Source organism: Melopsittacus undulatus, chromosome 4 (assembly GCF_012275295.1).
Source record: "Melopsittacus undulatus isolate bMelUnd1 chromosome 4, bMelUnd1.mat.Z, whole genome shotgun sequence".
In the NCBI taxonomy this organism is placed as follows: Eukaryota; Metazoa; Chordata; class Aves; order Psittaciformes; family Psittaculidae; genus Melopsittacus; species Melopsittacus undulatus.
Window position 1 is genome coordinate 24,387,298 of NC_047530.1, and position 22,083 is coordinate 24,409,380.

Below are 22,083 nucleotides of genomic sequence, written 5' to 3' on the forward strand. Positions count from 1 at the left end.
AGGTTGATTCACAGACAAAATTCTGCCCTTAGTTATGTAGCATCACAAATGAAAGTAAAAGATAATTTCCAAATTTTAAAATTAAGAACTATGAAACAAACTATTAAGATTATACCTAATAAGTAGAGTTGGTGCTAAACTTAAGAATCCTACATGAACAGAACATATTTTTGTCTTGCCAGTATTTCTTCCTTCAATTATGTTATTCCTTATACTTCTGACAGATATGTAAAATTATGCTTTTGATGCAAATACACGTTTTAGATTATGGGAAACATTTTTGGCATTAATTGCAAATTACTGCTCTAGCTGCCACATATTTGGTTTGTTACCATTCAGGTAAATGATAAAGGACAGAGTCACTCCAGTCACATGTACCAGCATACGGAGAACAAAGTACACGTGGCACTTTTAACTCACATGTCGTTTTTCTGTAGTAATTTTTAAAGCTGCTAAAAATAAAGCGTCAGAAATGCTTTTTGTACTCTCCATGACAACCACTTCACAGAAACAGAGGCAGACAGCTTTTGAAGAAAGGATTTGATTTTGGACTGATTTAATTTTTGTGTGCCTACTAATGCCACAGGGGACCTGGAGTACTTGTCTGTGTTATACATTGCACAGCATTATGCATTTAATGTGCATGTAACATGTCAGGATCACATGTGCACACAACATATTTTGCTTCTAAATTGAATTCTTGGATTCTACTGTTTGCTGCTTCACAGGAATAAAAACAGGAATAAAATCAGGGAATTTTCAGGAATGAAAAGAGTGTCTGCTAATATAAAATCTAAGACCTACATAAATGAATGCATCTCCCCAGCACATTTAAGGCAGAAGTGTTGTGTATGTAGGCTAACACAGACACAAAAAAAAAACCATAATACAAACCAATAGTATCTACAGACCATTGAATATGAAGATATAATAAACTAATGGTCATAGGAAAACTACATTTACAAGCCCCATGCCTCACAGACTCCCAGGAACATTTTGTTGCACCTGATATTACAGAATACCTTTAAAATGGCATTTCAAAGCAGAGAGAATTTCTACCTTTACTTTTCACAGAAAACCTACATATGATAAAATTATAACATTAATTCCATAGAAAAATTAAATATTTAAATTGTTTCAATATTCAACACCTTTTCTCTATAAACATTTTTTGATTTTCACAGATTAACAAAGTTTAGTGTCCATACTACCTTTATGTTTTCTCTATCTATGCTCACCTATAAAGTCAAATTCTGAAGCCAACATATTTGTTATGGCACCTAGATCAGGGAAAGCAACATACAACTCTTACCTCCAGGAACCCAAAGATACTGTTGAAAGATACAGTTACACAGCCATTAAATTTAGATGAAGAGCAAATTTATGTAGTGAACTTTCCCATTAAATAGGCTGTGGGAGCCATTCAATGAAAAAACAATATAAGCAGCTTGCTTAAATTTCCTTTTTCCCTGTGTGGAATTCTCATGGTAATTTCTTAGCCAGTAAAAATATCCTGTTCTGCAGCATTAAATATTTGCTGTGAGATTTAATATAATTGTATAGCTCTGTTCTGAAAACATGGAAGGAGTCAGGAACCAGCAAGAAAGTTTCATAAAGAGACAAAGGCCTAATTTTTAAAAAACAATATAATGTATATTTCTGCAATGAATTTCTCCCACAGTTTCATAAGATTATTTAAACATTTTCTAAAGCAGCATCTCAGTAGTATCTAATCTGAATAACGCTCAGTAACAATTTGTCTGTTCTTAAATTTTCTTTTTTACTTAAAAGATGTTTATTTTAGCCTTCATAGCGCCATGCATGCTAACAGTATAAAGTCCAGCTCCTAATGGTAAGTATCCATCTTTTGAAATGAAGATTACTGTTCTGTAGTAATAGTTCTTAAAATTTTCTTTTTAATTTTATCAGCTCTCAGGAGCAAAGGAGCAAACGTCTCAGAACCATGCAAGAAACAAGGAAACTTAATGCATGCAAAAGTTAAACTATGCTCCACATTTCCCTCAAGTCAATTTTTGAAAGATTGTGCAGGCATGGAAGAAAAGCTGAAAGCCACAGGCTATTTGCAAACTTTAAAAAACAGGCTATTTTTTGTTTTTCTAGGAGCTCTATAGGAAGGACTGCAATTTAGCTGCTCAGTTGCTCCAGTGCAGCAAGAATTACGACAGGGCACATAAACTTTCAGAGGTAATGTGACCAACCTTGGTGAATATTCAAAGAAATAAGTATTTTATGGAAAACAGGTTATTTTATATGTCTCAATTCCAGAACTTGTTTGCCCTTAAGGCTTTGCTTTCCACAACCCCCACCCTCTTTAAGCAACAGGAGGGCTTGTGCACCTGCTGGTATTCTGTGCAGCTGAGGGAGGTGCTGATGAAATCACAGCCAGCTATGGAATTTGGAGATACTCTCTTCCCCAAAACCTCTGCTATCCAGTAGAAAGGGCGTGCACTGATCACATGAAAAATAAAGGCTTTAGCAAAACCAAAGTGCTGAGAAATCTGGAATGCAAAATACGGGGGGGAAACTGGGACGTGAGAGCAGGGAAATGACATGCTACAGTTTTCCTCCTGAAGATATTTTCCAGTCCAGCTAATTTCTAAACCCGAATTTTAAAATGGACTGACAGAACAAATCTCTTTTTCTAAAGCAACCACAGCATTGAATGATTTATTTCCAAGGTGCAAACTTTAATTAGTTGCTTCCAAGGAAACTAGGCTTGAGAAACAGACTCCTTAAAGGGGAGGTAAATATTGTCTTAGTGACTAAGGCTATCTTTAGGGATGCAGGCCCTACACAAAGCAATAGCACCTCCCTCATGTACATTGCTTTGGTGAAGGTCATGAGGAAAGCCTTCCTTTCATCAGTCCCCTCAGGTTAATGCCTCTTCAAATGGTCTCTCTTGTGCAGTTCTGCAATGGAATTATGCAAAATTGAATATGGAATGTATAAACCATTTATAAGGCAGTAGATGGCTTCAGAGCACTAAACAACTCTGGTAAATAACTATATGGCAAGACTCTTCCATCAAATGGGCAGTGATTTTCTGGAACGGAGACAGAACTTCCAAATTAACCATTATCTTGGTTCTGTTATTTTTTCCCAGTTACTGACTTCTCTTAGCAATTCATATCCAGAAATTATCATTACTCACATTGAAAGCACCCTACTTGCTAGCAAGAATTAGGACCTTAAAAGTACTTAGTAATTCACTTGCAGAAAACTGTCACAAATGTGGGACCTCTCAACAGTTTCCCAGACTGTCATACACTTGATTAAATAGGCAGTCTTCACTCATAAATCCATGTATTTCTTAATTTAGTAAGTGTGAATATACCATCACAGACAATAAATTCCTTACAAATGTGAATATTACGACAAAGTATTGTATGTTATCCAGAAGCCTAAACTATAGTGTAATATAGTAACGTGACAGCAATGTCATTTTAGTAATTCCAGTTCCCAGTGCAATGCCCAGAAAATAATGTTCTTTATTTTTAATGAGTTTCATACTCTAAATAGCATATATAAAATAGACCAAACTGGTATTACAGGTTACTAAAATAATAGCTGCCCCATATAGCAGTTTTATGTTAAATGAACTGTATTTCTTTGCTTCATTTCTGTGGTAATTTAGAGTAGCCCTATTTTACAACCTGTTTATTCAATCTCTGTTGCATCTGTACTTGCCATAACTAATATCGCTGTCTGCCAGCAGATTGGCAATATCATACTCTTTATTTCCAATGGAAGACATATGAGCCAATTAAAAACATAATGATTAATTGAAAATCCTGGAAGGCCTATTGGTTGAAAAAACACTCATCCTACTCCACATTAACAAGAATACCATTTCACAACATGCCATATTTTGAATACATTGACTTTTGGGGATTAAATCAACTTCAAAAACTTTCCAGTGAAGCTAACAGAGGAGCTCTATATCTTGTATATCTATACCATGTAAGATGGTTACAAGGAACAGGCACCTTAAATTTCTCTTGCCTAAAGGGGAATGACTTCAGCATTTGTAGGGTTGACTACCCTAGAGAAACAAAGTAAAGGAGGGAGTGAGATCCTTAGGGCTAGAAGGATAACCACTGATTACTTGGTAGAGGAACTTGATTTCTACTTAAAATAATAAAGTGCTGAGTCAATAAAAATTTAGCCAGGCATTCAAGGACGAAATTCCTAAGTGGTGCAAATCAACACGGATTTCAATGGAGCTATCACAGTCACAAACTCAAAACTTAGTCTAAACATGAATTCTGATTTCCAGCAGGAAATACTGAATGACAAACATCATGCAGCTGTCTCTTATATCCCTGCCTGATCATTGATAAAGATCTGAAATGACAAGGCAAATAAAAAATGACTGGTGATACCTGCATAGACATTACCTACCAGACTTTCAAGCCACACCAAGGAATATGGTCTCTTAGTCTCTTCTGGTCTGTAAGACAGAATGGCAGGTGGAGCTGCTGTCCACAGAGCTGATCCTGACTTTCTGCAAAAGCTATATAATTTCTGATGCATAGCAGACATTGATTAATTCTGACTACTCTGTCACAGGAACCATAATGTAAATTCAGGGTTTAGCTCTTATTTTTGTCAGTGAAGTAAAGAAACCAGAGAAGCAGTCAGCTAGCATCTGCAGGAAGAGGGGTACATGTTGAGGCTTATGTGATTTGTTGATCTGACAAGCCCATATCCAACTGCTGGGGCAAGGAAACCAGTCTGATTTTCTTCTTCCAGAGGCTGTCATAGCAGCAAGCACCACTGTTTTAAGTGTCAGAGAAATGAACTTTCCTACCTCTTCAAACAGCATTGTTTATCAAATGTGATGCTGGAGGGCAGCAGCAAATTTGGCACTGGGTTGGAGGCAAGATGAGTTTGGAGAAATGCAAAAGAAAAATAGAATAGACCTGATCTCTTCCTTGTCTTTCCTCTTCCCAGCAGAGACCTCTGTACCCCCACATTCCAAATGCAAATCACACCCATGCACACTCTCTGGAAAGTGTTGCTGTAGGCTGCAGTTCTCTACCTGCCTTTTTAAGACTGTTTTCTACATTCTTTATATCATTTCTATCCAACCTGAATTAATTTGGAAGGAAACATTTCAGTTTCAAGATGCTTTCAATGAGGGGAAGCAGATGAACATTTCCAAACTTTAAGTAAATAAATGAGAGTCATTTGATCATGTTTATTTTCAGAAATGCACACAGATTGTGACCATCACATTAGTCAAAGAACCATATACCGTGAGCTATGTAATCTTATAAAGAGCACTCATCTATCCATGTTGTATTAGCCCAAGCAAGCATCAGTACTGACATGTACTCTATTCTTTCCCCTTTGCCATCTTTTTATGTTACAGCTGCCATCTGACTTTCAGGAAAGAGTCAGCATCCATCTGGAAAAACATGGGTGTAGCCTTTCTGTCCCCTTGTGTCACACATCTTATGCTGATTCTATACCCACTTGTGTCATTGCCAAAGTACTGGAAAAACCAGATCCAAACTGCTTGTCTTCGCACTTATCAAGCCCATCTACAAGGGATCTCAATTTTCAGGACTCTGAAGGAAAACTCGGACAAAGACCCCAGTACAAGTCAGACATTTACTGCAGTGACACTGCCCTTTACTGCCCTGAGGAGCGGAGGAGGGAGAGAAGGCAGAGTGTGGACACACAAGCGAAAGACATGGGGTTCCTGAGGTCCCAGAACTCCACAGACAGCACCGTTGAGGAAGATGGTTTCCATTCCAGCTTCTCTCATGAAGCCTTCCCAGAGTACATTACCTCTCTGCCGACCTCTAGCTCCTATTCCAGCTTCAGTGTCACATCCGAGGAGAAGGAGAATGCCCAAGCCAACACACTGACAGCCTCTCAGCAAGCAATCTACATGAGCAACCGAGATGAACTATTTGAAAGAAAGTCACCTGCAGGTTACGAGCATCAGGGAAGTCCTAGGTTTGCCAAGTCCAAACCTGCACAGCACATGGAGCTTACCACTGACGACAATGAGAACTCACCCACTTTTACTAGGACTCTGCCTCCGTATGCAAATGAACCTTTTCATTTCTCAGCCATAACACCACAGCAGGCTTTAGCGAATCAGAAAATGAGGAATGAGTGCAGGAACCTTTCAGAAGAAGATTTGCCTGGGCGATGGAGGCAGTTGAGTGTGGAAGATATTGGTGCATACTCTTACAGGAACACAGACAGACTGTCACCCTGTAGTTTTTCCGAGCAGTACTACAGCAGCCCTATTAAGAAAGGAGACAGTCGAACAAGCCCCATCTATGCTAGTTATAAAGCAGATAGCTGCTCAGAGGGAGACGATATCTGCCAAAGCAGACTTGTGGATTCTTGCTTTCTGAGAGCAGAGAGTGGCCTAAATATTGACATCAGCACTAGCTGTAAACAGGACAAACTGCCCACTTACAAAACAAAAGAATCAAGAGACCAAAAAAATGAAAGGATCACCGTCCAGTTATGTAGTAGCAAAAACATTGAAAATAGCCCAGTACTGAAAAGAGAATATGTGGATGTGAGCCCCAACAGCTCAGCAGAATCCCTCAATCAGAGTTCAGTGGAGGCTTCAGAAATCCACCAGTCTTCCATGGAGCAAGGGAGCCATTCAGGTATTCACAGCAAGCAGCAGCAGTTTCAGCGGACTGGGAGTACTGGTTTGACTCGGAAGGACAGCCTTACAAAAGCACAATTATACGGAACCCTTCTGAACTAAGTGTCTTCCAAATCGGCAATAAGACAAGCAAAAGGAAGCAAAGAGCATTTGATACTTCTAATGAACGATAAGGTTCTAAGAAACAAGATTATTATAAAATATATATTCATAATGGTACTATATGTTTAAAACAAAATCTCTTAAAAAATGTTATAGAGCACTTTTCACTTAACATCCTTTCCACATGGGAGACCGCCCCCTCCCCTCTTTTATAAACCTGAAATATTTTTATAAACAAAATGGTATTTATTAGACTATCCTAAGCTATTTGAGCAGAATTCTTTTCCCTTTGAGCAGGTTTCTTATTTATTTTTGTGCATGAGGCCATCCGTGCCTAAACTCTAGGAGGAAAAGGGTGAAATCATGACAGCGGTAATAAAAAATAAATCCACTTGATAAAACACCACAAAATGTCATGTGAAAACAAAGCAAACAAAGGTGGTGAATTTGAAGAAGTATATTTTTTAACAAGAATGGAATTATATCTCAAGTTATTTCATACAAATGTAATTTATGAGTGACTAATGTATGCACAAAGTGATACTAATATTTTGTTCTTTCAATCCACTGTGTTTCTGCTTTCCTATTTTTTCCTTGTATACTACCTCAAAAGTAATTGAGGGTTTCTTTGTCACATTTTCTGTAGGCTTGCATTTATATTGTCTAAAATGCATGCAGTGTCATAATTAATACTGTATTTTGCATTACTTAATAAAAGACACCAGTGGAGATATTTTGGGGTATATTTTCCCTTCCTTAAAACATATCCTGGACAATAGAACATGGGATTGCTCTGATTAGCATCAATCCAGCAAAACTTGATGAGTGAGGCTCCTGGTTTAGGTTGCCCTTTCTCCGCAAGTTCCAGAGAACTAGTTCTTAGTCTGCAGCCCCTGGGTGTGGAAGGATGGCTTCTCATCAGCCTGTGAAAAGTAAATGAGGAAAACTGTTTATCAACAGGCTTGTCCACTGAGCAAGACTCTGCACACTGAAAAGAAAATTGAAAACTACTTGAAAACTTTTGACTTCAGTACCTCTTCCATTACACACACTCGACACAATCTTTTGTCTTTAGGCCTATTAACTTCCACAGCTGCTCTTTTTCCTATATAGCTTGGTATTTCAAACGAAAGAATTTTTCTAAATCTTAAGGAAAGCCTGACCTTCTGCAGCATATGGGAATTTCAGGCCTAGCTCTGAGAAGCCATAGCTTTACCTGTGTGTTTTGCATTTCCTTCATCAAGTTTTTTGTTTCGCACCAGTTCACCATTAAGGAGTGTACAACTTGGACAGTAGCAGGAGGGAAAGAGCAGAAGGAGAAGAGAAAAACAAAAAAGAGAAAGATGGAAATCCCGTGGATTTCCTTTCTGGCTTCAGTATTGCTGTTTGGTAAAAGGCAGACTACAGCAATATATTTTTAAGAATTCTTTTGTATTCATGGAACATGTATCCTATACTTGAAATACTGACTCTCACCAGCTTATGTTAGGCGGAAAGACCTTGCTTAGTGCAATCTGTGGTAGTAATCAGTGATATCACTGTGGAAGTCTAAACTAGTTCCTTATAAAGCAAAATTAATGACCTACCATTCACTACCTATTAAGAAAATATATGTCTTCTGTGGATTCTCTGAAGGCAGTTACTTGGCAAATAACTATGAACCAGGACTATAGAAATACTAGTTTCCTACATAAGCATATTAAATTACGAAGCCACAGAGTCAATGGATCTGGCATCATTAATTCCCATTGCTCTCTGTAGTCTTCATGGATAATATAAAAATTTGACCATTATTGATGTGTGCAAGTACTTTCTATGCTGTTTGGAAGATCTGGCATCAAGTCCGTAGAGTTCCTTTGAGATCTGTAACAACATTGTGAAAAAGAATGATAGATAATAGTATCACCCACATAAGGCACAACATAACTCTAAAGCAAGGCTTATTTCAAGACAAAAGCTGCAACACACCTTGTGCTTTTATGCTTCCATACTTGCTCACAGTGAGTATGAGTGGCAAGCCATGCCTCAGGTTAATTCCATGCAATCCATAAAAAACCCACATAGAATAAAGCTTCCAAAGGCCAGCTGCTTCTCATGGCAGAATCTGACTAGCAGTAAAAAGACTTGGAGACCCAGAAAAGCTGTTATTTCACCTTTGGAATGCTAAGATAGAAAACATATGAAAAACCTTCACTGTTGACTCATTCAGGTATATAAAACTTAGACAATGTCTAAGGCAAGACATTAATTTCTGTGGTCAACGAACAGAAGGATTTGTATGCAAGAGGTGAAAATTAACTGTTACCTCACGTAAGAAAATATGTAAGCTATGGAAGAGTAAATAGTGATATTTATGAACTGGAATGCAGTATCAGACTAATCCTTTTATAATACCATTCATATTTGAGACTAAACTGCTATTTTGGCAATTACACAAAATTAAGTTTCTGCTAGATATTATGTCTGACTATTTAATACCCTGTTCTATTATAATCTTTTATACTGCTGCAGTTTCAAAGTCTGCTTCTATGCTTCACTTGATGCTTTTTCCCAGTTCATGTGCACTAATATGTTGATTGAAATCAGTCTTTTCAGCCAGTTAGTACTGGGTTTTCCTTGTAAAATAGTCTATAATCTTGTAACATTTTTCTATAATGAATTCTGTTAGAGAACAATACATAACCCTGAAATTAATTTAATCTGAATCAATCAAAATGGCTAGAAAAGCTCTTCAGCTTTAATGTGTTAATTTTAATTTCTCCTTATTTAGAAAAACTGACAGAAAGTTTGCAAATTTTCTATGAAAGTGAGAAAAAATGTTTAAATAAGTTATCTAAATTTTCTCAGGTTTATGGGTTTAACTATGGCTTGGTTTAATTTTCCCAAACAGAAAGAGCTTGGAAAGATTATAATAAAGGATTTTCTATCTATTTTGTTGGTGCATTTAGTTTACGTTTCTTGAGATAACCACAGAGAAAGACCTGAGGTATGAGGCTAGAAAGGCACTAGGTGTTTGCACAGTAGCTTTACATTTTCTTTGTGGTGGTGTCTTAATTTTGTGCTTACCTTCAGTTTTCATACTGGGAGAAAATCATCCCAAAAATCCTGCCATAGAGAAGATTTTTGGAGTATGTAATTGGAGATATTTAAAACCAACTATCCACTTGCCTTCACTTGGTCTCTCAAAACTCACCACTGTGCACTGTAACTTTTGGAGGGCCCTGTTGTGCCATCAGAGGACCTGCTGGGGCCAAGTACAGATTAAATTGTCACTGAGGTTTTGGGACATAGAACATCATCAAAAATAGACAAAGCAGCAGATGGGAGAGCAAATCAATGACATCTTGTTCAGAGGGAGAAGATACACTTTGACCCAGATGAAAGGGATGGTAGGCTTCTCTGCCGCAGTGTTCCTCAGAGCACTGTCTTTCTGTAGGAAATTTCTGATGGAGAGGAGCACTTAAAACATTGTCCTCAGAACAGCTTGCTTTGATTTTTCATTCAAGTGGGTGTGATTTGATTAACTTAAGCCTACTCTTATGTTTGTTTAATGACAAATTACTCCAGAAACACAAAACACAGGTCTTCAACCAAAGAAAAGTGTCATAGACCTCTCCACTCTAGTTTCTGATAATTTACCTCGAAATAGATTTTCCCAAGGACATAAATGTTCAATTTTCTCTTAAGAATTATAAAAATGCCAAGATAGCTCCATGTTGCTACAAAACGTCAATTTTACAAGCAATGTCTGAAGTAGTCGTATTCTGTATGGAGGGTCTATAGGTACCTATAGCAGGATTTTCACTTTGGTTAATTATTTCACTTTCTATGAGTAAGAATAGAAAGGGTGAGGAAAAGAAGTGGCAAGTCCTCAACAGTGCGGTGAAGCAGAAGATGAGAAATGTCATTTTAATGAATGAAAAGTGAAAGCAAAATGTACATGACACAGAACACTGACCAGGGAAAAACAAAGGGGGCTGAAAGAGATCAGAGTGAAGCACATAAAATCACATAATAAAATAGATAAGAATACAAAAAAGATACCAGGGAAATAGGATAAAATTCACTAGGAACATAGATGCATATGTATTATGAAATAAAGAAAAGTAAATGTGGTTTTTGAGACATGAAAATGGTTTTTATCACTCCAAATTAAGACTAAAAAAGAAAAAAAAGAAAAAAAACCTCAATAATTTTAAATAACACATATTACTTTCTTTTGAACTTTTTAGAAGCCTAGAAATAGCTATATTTCTGGGTTTAAATCATGACAAGCCACAAAATAGGTAGTTTTCAATTCAACAGGTTCTAACTTCTTCTCACAAACTAGAACATTTATCAAATTAATCCTTTCCCCCTACAGCATTTTTAATTAAAAAGAATTTCCACTCCAACATCTATCAGAGAACATGATTATATAGTTACTTAGATTAATTTTCTCCTATTTAATTTTAAAATACTACTTGACATCCTTTGGACTTTCTTAGAGAATTCTTATTCACCATTCATGTTTACAACCTTGTAATCCTTACAGACTATTATCTCCCGTTAAATAGTGCTTCAATTGTGCAGATGTAGTCCTATCAGTTTTTCCCTGAAAGATACTCCCTTCAGGTATATAGCTCTTTCTAATTCTTTTCAAGGAACACACTCCTCACCTTTCTATTGCTGAAAACCAGAATATTTTCATATGAACACTGAGTTGTTCAAACCCACTGTACAAAAAGCAGTACAAGAAAAGGAGAGGACTGTGTGAATGATTCTTCCAGCATTAATATTCTGTAGGTAGTTGATCAGAGACATCCTTAAGAAAAGGCTTACTCAAACAAAATGTATTTTCATACAGCCAAATCTAAAGATTCGCATTTTGATGCAAAGAATGCCAGACTGTGTTTCTAGAATGGGAGCTTTTCTCCTGGAAATCAGTGTATTTGAAAAGCAATTGTTTTTATACACTTCCCTTCAGTGTTGCCTAGAATTTCTTCAGCGCTTACACAGTAGCATCTGGATGTCCTCAAAGAGCTTTGGGTTTGCTCGTGATGGTCTTGAGCCCTGTAGGGTTGTTTTGCATTCTTCTTCCGTCACTGGTAAGTTTGAGGATTTGTTGTCAGCTATGCTGTTTTCAAGTCCTGCACAGAATTTCTATTGCGGGTTTGTTAGCCTCTAGCGTCTCCCCAAATCAATAGATCTGAGGCTCCTCAGTAGCAGGTTTTCTAAGCCTGTAACCACCATACAGCAGTTCCAGCCTTAGAGATCCATGTGACTTTTTAGAAAAGAGCTAAGTCAGCTTTTCACAAGTTAGGTCTAACAACAGTTCTCAGTGTAAGCAGCAGCTTCTAATGACCGTCAGCCAGATATGTATACATTAAATCTTGGCAGTTCCTGTCTACGTGGTCTTATATCAACATTATCAGAAGATTTTAATTGTTTTTTGCCATCTTTCCTCCGTGTCTTTTTTAAAAACCTCATTGTTATAAAACAACATAACAATGCAGTCATTCTTTAACAGCCTGTCATTCACTTCAGCTACTCTCCTAAGTTGTTTTCTCTTAGGTGTTTTATTTTGACTGTGTTAGCAAAGCTATCATAGTCATTGAGAGGTTTTGTTTAGCTGAAGCTAAAAAGAATAACTTGAATTCTTATGCAATAAGAATTCAACAAACAGTTTTGCTGCTTGTGCAGTGAATGCACTTCCACCGACATTCAGTCTTGCCCTTTTCATTTGTTGGTTTTATACTTTTATTCTGTGGAAATATATGTCCCTTTTTCTCCCCTTGCTTGAGAAAGTTTCAATTCAATTATTCTCCAATTTCAGTGAACGATCTTTTATAACACTTGGATCCAAGGTCTGTCTCCCTTAAAAAGCCACTTACCACTTCTCAGTCTATTTTAAATCCTCTATATGCACATTCTATATAAAGTAATAAAGTCTTGAGGAAAAACGTGACCTGATGATTGTGTACTTAAGTGATCAGCTGAGCAAAGTCCTATGTGATATGGTTGTATCATTACCTGTAGATGTACCATCATCTGTAGATCCACTAAGTGCCATGAGAATTTGCCTGAATATAAGCAATTTATCTTAATCCTTTGCAGCAGCAAAGTGTAGATATACTCTGTCTCTAATAGCTACTGACCATTTTCATGCCAAGCTACACTGTTGAGCTTTTACCTACAAAAGCACATAACTTCTTAATTGCCTCAAAAGAGTTAAAATGACATCTCCCCACAGTAAAGCAATTTTAACAAACAGGTCTTAAATTTAGGTTTCAAAGTGCAAACAGATTTATTAAGACTTTACCTTGTAAATTCCTTCTTTCTAAAATAACTTTCCTTATACATCTCCAAATCCTCACAAAGCCAAATCCCCACAAACCTGTCTGTAGGACAGAACAGATAAGGATTCCACCTTTCTGGTGATAGCAAAGGAAACAGGATTCTAACATCATCTTTACTGCCATGTAACACTGTCAAAGTTTCCTAAAGCCTTGAAAAGTATAACTCAAGTTGCAGTTTGCTATATGTCAGAGTCCCAGAGAGATACAGGAGTAAAGCATCCATCTGCAGCAGAGGTGGGAAAAAGCCTCAGATAGTGAGCATCAGTGAACCCAGACAGGTTTTTATCCCACAATATCTTCTTAGCTGCTAGTTTGTTGTCTAAGGCCGCCATGTCTTCCTGATGATCTCAGGTTTTGGAAGGCTGCTATTCAGAGCCCCATGAGCTTTCTCTTCTACAAGCTTCTGCAGTGTAGATACTGCAGAGAAGTGCACTCTGCTTTCTGATAGATGAGAGCTACTCAAGGCTGCTGACAGCCCCACATCCTACACCTATGGGATGTGACAAGGTCCCTCCCACACCTGCTCCTCATTTCTTAGGCAAGGGTCATCCTTGCAGACAATTACTACATCCCAGAATAAGGAGAATGTCTTTACCTGTAAGGGCCAAAACTGTGATTTATACAAGATGCAGTCATTGGAAAACATCCCTGATGGGAGAGAAATGCCTGTTCAGCATCACAACCATCACTAACATATATATATTAATAATCTGATTATTTGGACAAAATCTCATTTTCTAAGTCAGAATTAATTAATTCATATTTAAATCTATTCACCCATCTAGATTTGTTCCTTGCAACTTATGAATCTGAGAAGACATCCATACAAGGTGCAGAGCCATAGCAGTATTTACTATACCTGGCTGAGCAATGACAGCTCTATGATTTAGAAGAGAAACAGCAGCAAGTCCCAAAGTAATTACATTTATGTTAGTGTCACACAGCATCCTTCCCCATTCCGGTTCTTCACATGTGACATCTTAAAACAGATCACAAGGAATAAATAGTATTCTCAGCACATAAGGGCTATGAATTTCAGCAGGCTCCCATTCAAACCCTCATTTAGCTTTTCTCCTATGGTAGAAAGTGTCTTAGTCTGGACACCAATTGTGTAGGGTGGTATGAGGACGAAGCCCTACACTTAATGTCTGGACAGCATGCAACCTTTCACCTGAAGGAAGTTAGTGCACTACTGACCGTAGCAGGTGGAGACAACAGTAGCAGCACTTCTAACTGAGGAATTACAATGGTTGATTCTGGTGGGATTATTTTTGGCAGGGAGATAAATCAGGGTTTATTATTTACTTACCGTAATTTGACAGTTTACTTCAATGGACCTTCAGCACCTCACAGTCTTTATCTTCCACAAGTGAGGGAAATGCTCTTAATCCCAAAGCGTAGAGAGTTACGCTAAAATGCCTAATCCCAGTGAGACAGTAAGGAGCTGGTTGTTTTAGTTTTAACAGATTTTAAGGATCTTAGCTTTGTGTTTGTATCTTGAGAAATAGATAAAGAAAGAAGCTCAAGTTCTCAAGCTCAGTCTTAGCACAGGAGCTGAATCATCATTTACTGATTCATCTCCACTCACCTGTGCTTTCAGAGTCCACAATAGCCTGAAGGTGAGGAAGGCAACAACTGAAACTGGAAGAAAGAAAATTCAAAAATTGCCCTGTGCATCTAAACTATTAAAATGTCAAAATATTTCTAAGACATTGGTGCTCATGTACAAAACAGATTCTTTTCAAATTTTGCCCAGAGAATACACACAATGGAGCTTCCCAGAGGAAATGGGTAACGTGCACATTCTCAGCTCAGGAAGGCTACAACCATTAAGCTGGTTTGGACCAGCTTAAATATTCCTGACAAGCAGCAGGATAGATAACGGAATGGAGGCTGAGCAAGGATGATGGTTGTGTCAGAACAAAATGCAGTAAAACATTCTGGTCACAACATTTACTGTGTTCCCTTGATCTTTCAGGTACATTATGAAGAAATTCCAGAGAAAAGCTTCTAGCAACAGAGACTATTTTCTTAATTCTCATCTTGGCTTCCTCACCCCCAAACCACTTTTCAAAGAAGTAAAAATAAAATTGCTTTTGTAAGCTACAGTGATACAGCATTTTTTCCTAGAACTGTCAGTCTTGCCTACAATGACCTGACTTGTGTCACTAGGGAAAAACAACCCTGAGACTTAATCAGTTTAATAGAAGAACATTTGTCACTCAAGGATAAATGGTCTAATGGAAAAGAATGCCAGTAAACAACTCATGGCTGGGATCTCAGAACCCAGAAAGCCACAGTGTGGAAACAAAATTAATCCAGTGAAGTCACACTTTGAAAAACCCTGAACAAGTATTTTATTTAAAATAGGTTTAGACTGCCTTTCAGTTTTCTTTCATTCTCTATTGCTGATGAAGTTTAAATGCACCTTTTAGCACTCTAGACAGCACCAATTAAACTTGATTTCTTGCTTAAGCTCCTCATAACTCCACTTGACTCTCACTTTTAAGACTATTTTGGTTAGAGCTATAAATTTCTGCTTTGTTTAGAGAGAAAATGTAGCTTCCACTCAAACAGCCTACCTTGCAGCTCATAAAAATACACATATAATTCCCAACCCCTGCCAAATAGTTAGTTTGTCCAACATTTGTATTTTATCCTTAAGAAAAGTTAGTATAATTCTTCTTATCCTGTAAGTGTATGAAGGATGGATTGTCTCTTATTACTTGATTATACAGTGCTTGACATAATAGTCTCTTGATTGTAATTGCATAGGCCATGCATATTGCATTACCTGCCTAGATTTACCAAATATTATGTTTTCTTATCCTTAGCTTTTTTTTCTCTTTGGATATGAAATCTAAAATTTCTTATTCATAGGTCAGACCCTGGGCTAGAATACTTAACTGCACAGCTAAGCATGCCTCACACATTGGATGAAGTCCAAGTAGTCCCCTTCCTTTCTCTAAGATCAAGAGCAAACATGGTATACTTTGAGCTTTCCGAAGCCAAATATGTTGTTTAAGTCTGAAAACATACTTAAACAGCTAAATGCATCTTACCCTCTTGCAGACCCACCTCAGCTAGAACAATTTCTCTTGACGTGCATGTGGCTGCCTGCACTTCACTACAGTGTCACCAAGAAACTCCCCCTGAGTCTTGAGAGTCTTCGTGGAAACCTCTGTAGCCTCTGTGATTCCAACTGTAGTCCTTCCAGTCCCCTAGGCTTAGCAGGAGATGAAAGCCAGAGCAGCTCAGCGCCAGGGAATCTGGTATTCACTTTTGGGTGCCCTGAGTGTTTGCAGAGAGTTTGTTGCTGTAGGCCCTCCCTTTCTCTTTCTAGTCCTTTCTCCTTACAAAGCCTCCTTAAACTGAAACAGAGCAAATGTCTCAGTGTATAGTACTCAGAAATTACTACAAAGCCACTGGGTTCCACCTCATGTTTCTACCGGCACTGACATCACAGGTATCACATCTTAAACACTCTTCAGTTTATATTTATACTCACTTGCAAGCCAATGCTATTTATCAATTCACACAAAAGATCTATTTGAAAAAGGCACCATCCTTGCCACAAACAACCTTGACACATCTGCACTGACTTCCAGTAGAGCCACCCACGCTAGCTACACATTGATACTTAAAGATTGCTTTGAGTCTTTTCACATTCTCTTGCTGTGTGGATAATGCTTCATACAACTGATGAAAGAAACAGCTTTTCCTGGAAAAAGAAAAAAAAAAAAAGAAGAGGAAGGCTTCAAAGAGGCAGGACTGCTCTGAGAGTTCATTGCACTGGTACAGCTATTAACAAGGCAACAAGGAAGTACTTCCCAGAGACACCCACTTCATTGCAGAGCCCACTCACCCTCTTCAGCAGGTGGCTAACTTGCAAGAGCCTACAAGAAGCCTCATGAATGCAATATTGCTGACAGATGGCAACAAGAAAAGTCCTTTTTTCAGTAGAACTTTCAGAGGCCACTGACAGTCAGATTTTGATCACATTTACACCAGTATAATCTAGGATGATTCTTTCAAGGCTCTTGGTTGTTATACAGATGCTGTAACATTAGTTGTACTCCACATGGAAATGTTTCCTCATTGCATCAGTGATAAAGGTACCATGGGCTGTCTGGGCAGGTTTTGACATTTGTGGCATGCATAATGCAGGGGACTGCATAGCTGTGAATACTGCTGGTAGAAAATGAGGTAAAAAATAAGCAGGAGCACAAGAGAGAGAGGCATGTCTACAGTGTCTTGGGGTATACAACCCTGACTGAGGATTGTACATCAACAAACAACAAACAGAATGAAGTGAGACACATCATAGAACAAGGGAGAAAACAGCAACTAAACCTGAGGACATCCTAGAGCCTCATGCTGCAGTTAGGTTTACCATTATTATTGCTGAACCTATTGCCTGTTGTCCAGGCAATAGAGCATGGGAGACAGGAGAGGATCAGTTCTGAGTTTTTGCACAGGCTGACAGAGAGATCTGAGAAAATCATCGTGCTGTAGCCCCACATCTGCAGAGCAGGCACTAGGGCAGCAGCTCCTCAGAAATTAGGAAAAAAGATGAAAAAAACATATAATATAGCTCAACTTGCCTCTGAAAGATTTTCCTAATTAATGGTGGTGTCAAAGTCAGGCTTCTCCCTCAATGTTGTAGCTGAATTAATCAATTTTAATCTGCTCCAGCCCTATGTGTCAGGCAGGAGTTACCCACTGCATTCAAAAGTTATCACTTTTACATTCATCAGCATTTCCACTCCTCTCAGGGCTCTAGTGAAAGTTTTCATGCCATGGTTTATTTACAGTACATTCAATTCATGCCTCTAGCCATCCTAGGACATCCCACACACCAAATCTTATAAAAGCTTTAGGGCTCATTTTAAACTTACTGATGACACACAGACTGCTATCTGGTGGTGGAACATCGCATTTAATTGCCTTACACATCTGAATCACATTAAAATTATTCACAAATTTAGACAAATACAAACTGCAGATAAACTGCCCATCTTGATCCTTGTCAGTATAACCTCCCCAGCAGCTACCACAACCTGCTCTGAAGTCTATTTAACAAACTAATTTTCATTTGACTGCTGTATTGCATTGCTTGCCTAGGAAAATAGCAGAGATTTTTCCTGCACCACTCATTTATCTTTGCATGTATACCCACACCCTGATTAGGAGGAAGATATTTTCTACCAAAGATATTTTCTAAGCCTGCAAACTTGCATCTATTATTCCCAATACTTAAATCGTTATAATTTCCTTACCATTAAGAACTTTGTATTAATAATTTTGATGAGTTTCAGCCCTTCAGCAAGAGCATTTGATAAGAAACCTGAGAAGTTAATTGGCTGCATTATAAAAGATGGATGTACGTTTTTACCCCAGCCACATTAAATGCAACCTGCCAACACACAAATAAAAGCTTAATTTAAAGAAAGAAAGCTATCAGCAAGAACTGTACAATGACATTAGAGTGAGAAACAAATGAGTCAGTTAAGAAGTGTAATTCCTTGCAAGATGAGTGGTTCATTCCCCTGTAATTCTCTCTTTGCACAAGGCGCTTCTACCTGAAATGGCTACCAGTTAGAAAATGGCTCTTGTGCAGCCCACAGCAGAATTAATTATTTCAGGCTGACATCCAATGTATTCAGCCTCCTGGAGTATGGGATCTACTGATTATTTCCCTCTTCATAATAAAGGTGCAGGGCAACCTATTAGTTCTGTTTCTTTTATTTATTACACTAAAGTGTTCAAAACATTTCCTGAAAATGGTAATACAATATAAAAGCTCATAGGAGTCTGCTTTCCTTCCCCAAATACCAGGTTTCCCCTTCTGCAAAGAGATGCTTTTATCACAAGTTTAGATGGGTCAAAGATCAAACTCTAAATTAAAGGTGCTGTAATACATCACTGCATACCTATGCTTCGGAATCAGGCAGACTACATGACCACTGGGCATTATCAATGCCAGCAAGACTTCTCACTGCAATTGCCCATAAATATGTCCTGAATGTTTAGGCCAGGGCCTGCACATCCTTTTAAAAAGTCTGCTACCAGATCCTCCAAAACCTAGTGAGAGTAATTCCCAAAGTACAGACAGAAATCTGTCTCCCCCTGCTCTTCGCAGGGCTCTGCATGATGTTCAGGCAGACCTGGGACCCTGCTGTTAGAGGACAGCACTCTGGCACACAGCCTTCTGGCACAAAGGACCTGAAACGTAATCCCACAGCTGGAGCTCTCCTAGGAAGTTACAGAGTGAAGTGGCAAGTACATTATGTATTTCTCACCCCAATGTCTTCTCCTGTGAAGTCATCCTCTGCAAACAAGGCTTCAGGACCTTTTGTTCTATAACTAATCTAAGAAAAATAATGTATGCTTTTTACCCTTACAGGAAGAAAGCAGAAGAGGTTCAAGCCCATCACCTATGTCCTAGACACATACAGGTGAAAGCAGTACTAAAGAGAACCCAGGTTTCATCATCTCTCTGGTTGCATGTGCCATAACACCATAAAATGTTCCTAAACAGTTGCCTAAATTACAGGCTGCTCTGGAGGCTAGCTTCTGGAAAACTAGACAGCACACCTAGTTGAACAGGAAAGAATTTGTCTCATGTATTCACAAATGATCCTATTACTTGGTTGAGGGAAGATGGTGCTCAAAATAGAGAGACCAATGATGCCACTATTTTGCTGATACATACGTAATAATTTCCCAGTTATGGCTACCACCACCCTTTGGCACACTCGCTACAGGCCAGACAAACTGGTTTCTTTGTGGTTATGCTCCTAATGAGAAATGTGCATTACGGGAATTCAGCAGTGCAGTGCTCCTTGTCCTGAAGAGCCACTAAGGACTGACAAGCAGAAACAGACACAGAGGGAAAAAATAACAAGAAAATATGGGGCAGTTTAAAACAGTGCTTGAGATATATGGCAGAAGTTACTTTTAAAGGCAGAAAGAACAGATTTGTGGAAGAGCTGGTGTGGGTTAGACCTGTGCAGTGACGTTGCGTGGAAACCTGTATTGGAATTCCTGTTGAGTTGTCTGTGTCTGACAGAGACTTCAGCATAGATGGGACTGTGCTCTGCGTGAATCTAAAAATAAATCACCCAGATAAAGTAATAACACTTCAAATGTACTTAATTGTCATGATTTTTTTTCACAGACATCTAGAGTAGTACTTGCTCAAAATGGAATGATTGTAGAATGTGAAAAGTAAGCATTCAGAGAGAAAATTGATGTCTAATTATGAATGCTAAAAATAAAAACAGAGCTATTAATTTCAGGAGCAAATGATGAGCCTTTAAATTATGAAGAAAAATAACATCCCTCTAGAAAATGTCTGAAGAATCCATTGATACTTTTGTCATAATTAACTCAAATTACTGCCAAAATTCTCCCCTGACAAGTTATCTTACAAAACTATTTTGTATTCTCTCATACAGTTGCCACCTTCCAAAAAGATCTCAGATTTAAGAATAATTCATGCAAAACTAATGGGAATTTAATAAAGTAGAGGAGTTTGGTGGAAAGTTAAGTACAGATGGACTTCCTACCTTGAATAAAAATGCTATCTTAAGATTTCAGTGTAGATTGTGAAGAATATGATTTCTCTTAAAGGTCTCCCTTGGCAGACACTGAAGTAAAAGACAGTTTAAAACATGCTGAGAAAGTCAATATCCTTTGGTTTGGGTTGGTTTTTTTTAGGACTGCAGTCCCCAACGGAATGTTTCAGCATCCTTTAAAATCAATGGAAAATGGGAGGGTAGAGAAAAAAGTGAGGAAAGGAGGCTCAAGTCTACCTCTTATTTGTTCCTGCCGCAACATAACATGAACAGAACAGCAATCCCTACACTGCCAAGGCCCGGACCATCAAACAGTCAAACAGCAACAGGAAAGTAGTTTTCATTCGGTGGAATACCAATTCCAAAGGCCGCTTTGTATGTCAAGTATTTGTATGAGCATGCTCAAGTTTGGACACAGGATTTTTGTTTTAAAGATCCATGAGTATTGGCCAAAATGCAGGCATTTAAGCCAAGGGCTGTGTTTTGCCCAGCTACTAGTAACATTTTCCTCCCATGAAAAAGGACACATTTGTCTGTTATCTCAGTGGCATTTTGTTCATTTGCACCAAAGTGAGAGTTCAATTTAAGCAATTGCAAAAGAGGAAAAATTACCAATCCCATCAGAGAAACTTCATCAGACTTTGCATTTGCAGACCTCCCTCTCTCTGAAGGGCATTCAGAATGCATCAAATAGCAAAAATCCCTGTAGGTGCATAATTAATGCAGTAGTTCAGCTAGTGTGTTGAAAAACAAGGAAAACATTCTATACATCACTAATAAAAAGATTATTAAAAATTGCACTTCTGAAGTAGAGACCAGAGGTCCAAATGTAAATTATGTCAGATACTGGAATCCCCAAAGCATTGTCTTTATTTTATTAATGATAAAATGTCTTCACTGCCTTCCCTGTAAAGTTCTCAAAATGCCTATTATCCAAGGAAGTACACTTCTTCTCCAGTGAATTTTGCAATTCACCTGATGTTGAAGCCTCCGTGACCAGACTGCTATAGTAGCATCAGAGTTTACTAATTGAAAACTAAAGTGCTGCAGGGCTGTGCTGCAAGCACAGCCACAGACCTGTGGCAAATTCACATTGCCTTTTATAGATAGGTGCAGTATGGGCCAAATAAAGGCTCTCAGCTCTGGCTAGCATGGCAATCCACCCTGAGCAAGCTAGAGGCAGATTTATTAGCTAGAGACTGTCACCAGTCTACAGCAGCTCAACATCTTTAGCAAGGTCACAGGATGAGCACAGCGAGGTTTGCCCATTTGAAAAGGACCATGGAGTAAGCCCTACCTGTAGTAGCTTGAGACTTTGATGAGAACAGAGGCTCTGCTCGGGTCCCTCCTCACTCCAGCCAGCCTGCTGCCCAGAGACCATGCTCACCTAGCAGGTATT

The 22,083-nt window shown here is 38.3% G+C and overlaps 1 protein-coding gene across 1 annotated transcript in view; it reads left to right on the forward strand.

The window, feature by feature from the left end:
* Nucleotides 1-6,785, forward strand: part of BEGAIN (brain enriched guanylate kinase associated) — a 78,680-nt gene extending 71,895 nt beyond the window's left edge. The window contains exons 6-8 of the mRNA XM_034061303.1: nucleotides 2,122-2,205; nucleotides 5,232-5,279; nucleotides 5,396-6,785. Coding sequence (XP_033917194.1) covers nucleotides 2,122-2,205; nucleotides 5,232-5,279; nucleotides 5,396-6,766 — 1,503 coding nt within the window. The 3' untranslated portion in view covers nucleotides 6,767-6,785. The remainder of the gene's footprint in view (nucleotides 1-2,121; nucleotides 2,206-5,231; nucleotides 5,280-5,395) is intronic.
* The last annotated feature ends 15,298 nt before the right edge of the window (nucleotides 6,786-22,083 follow it).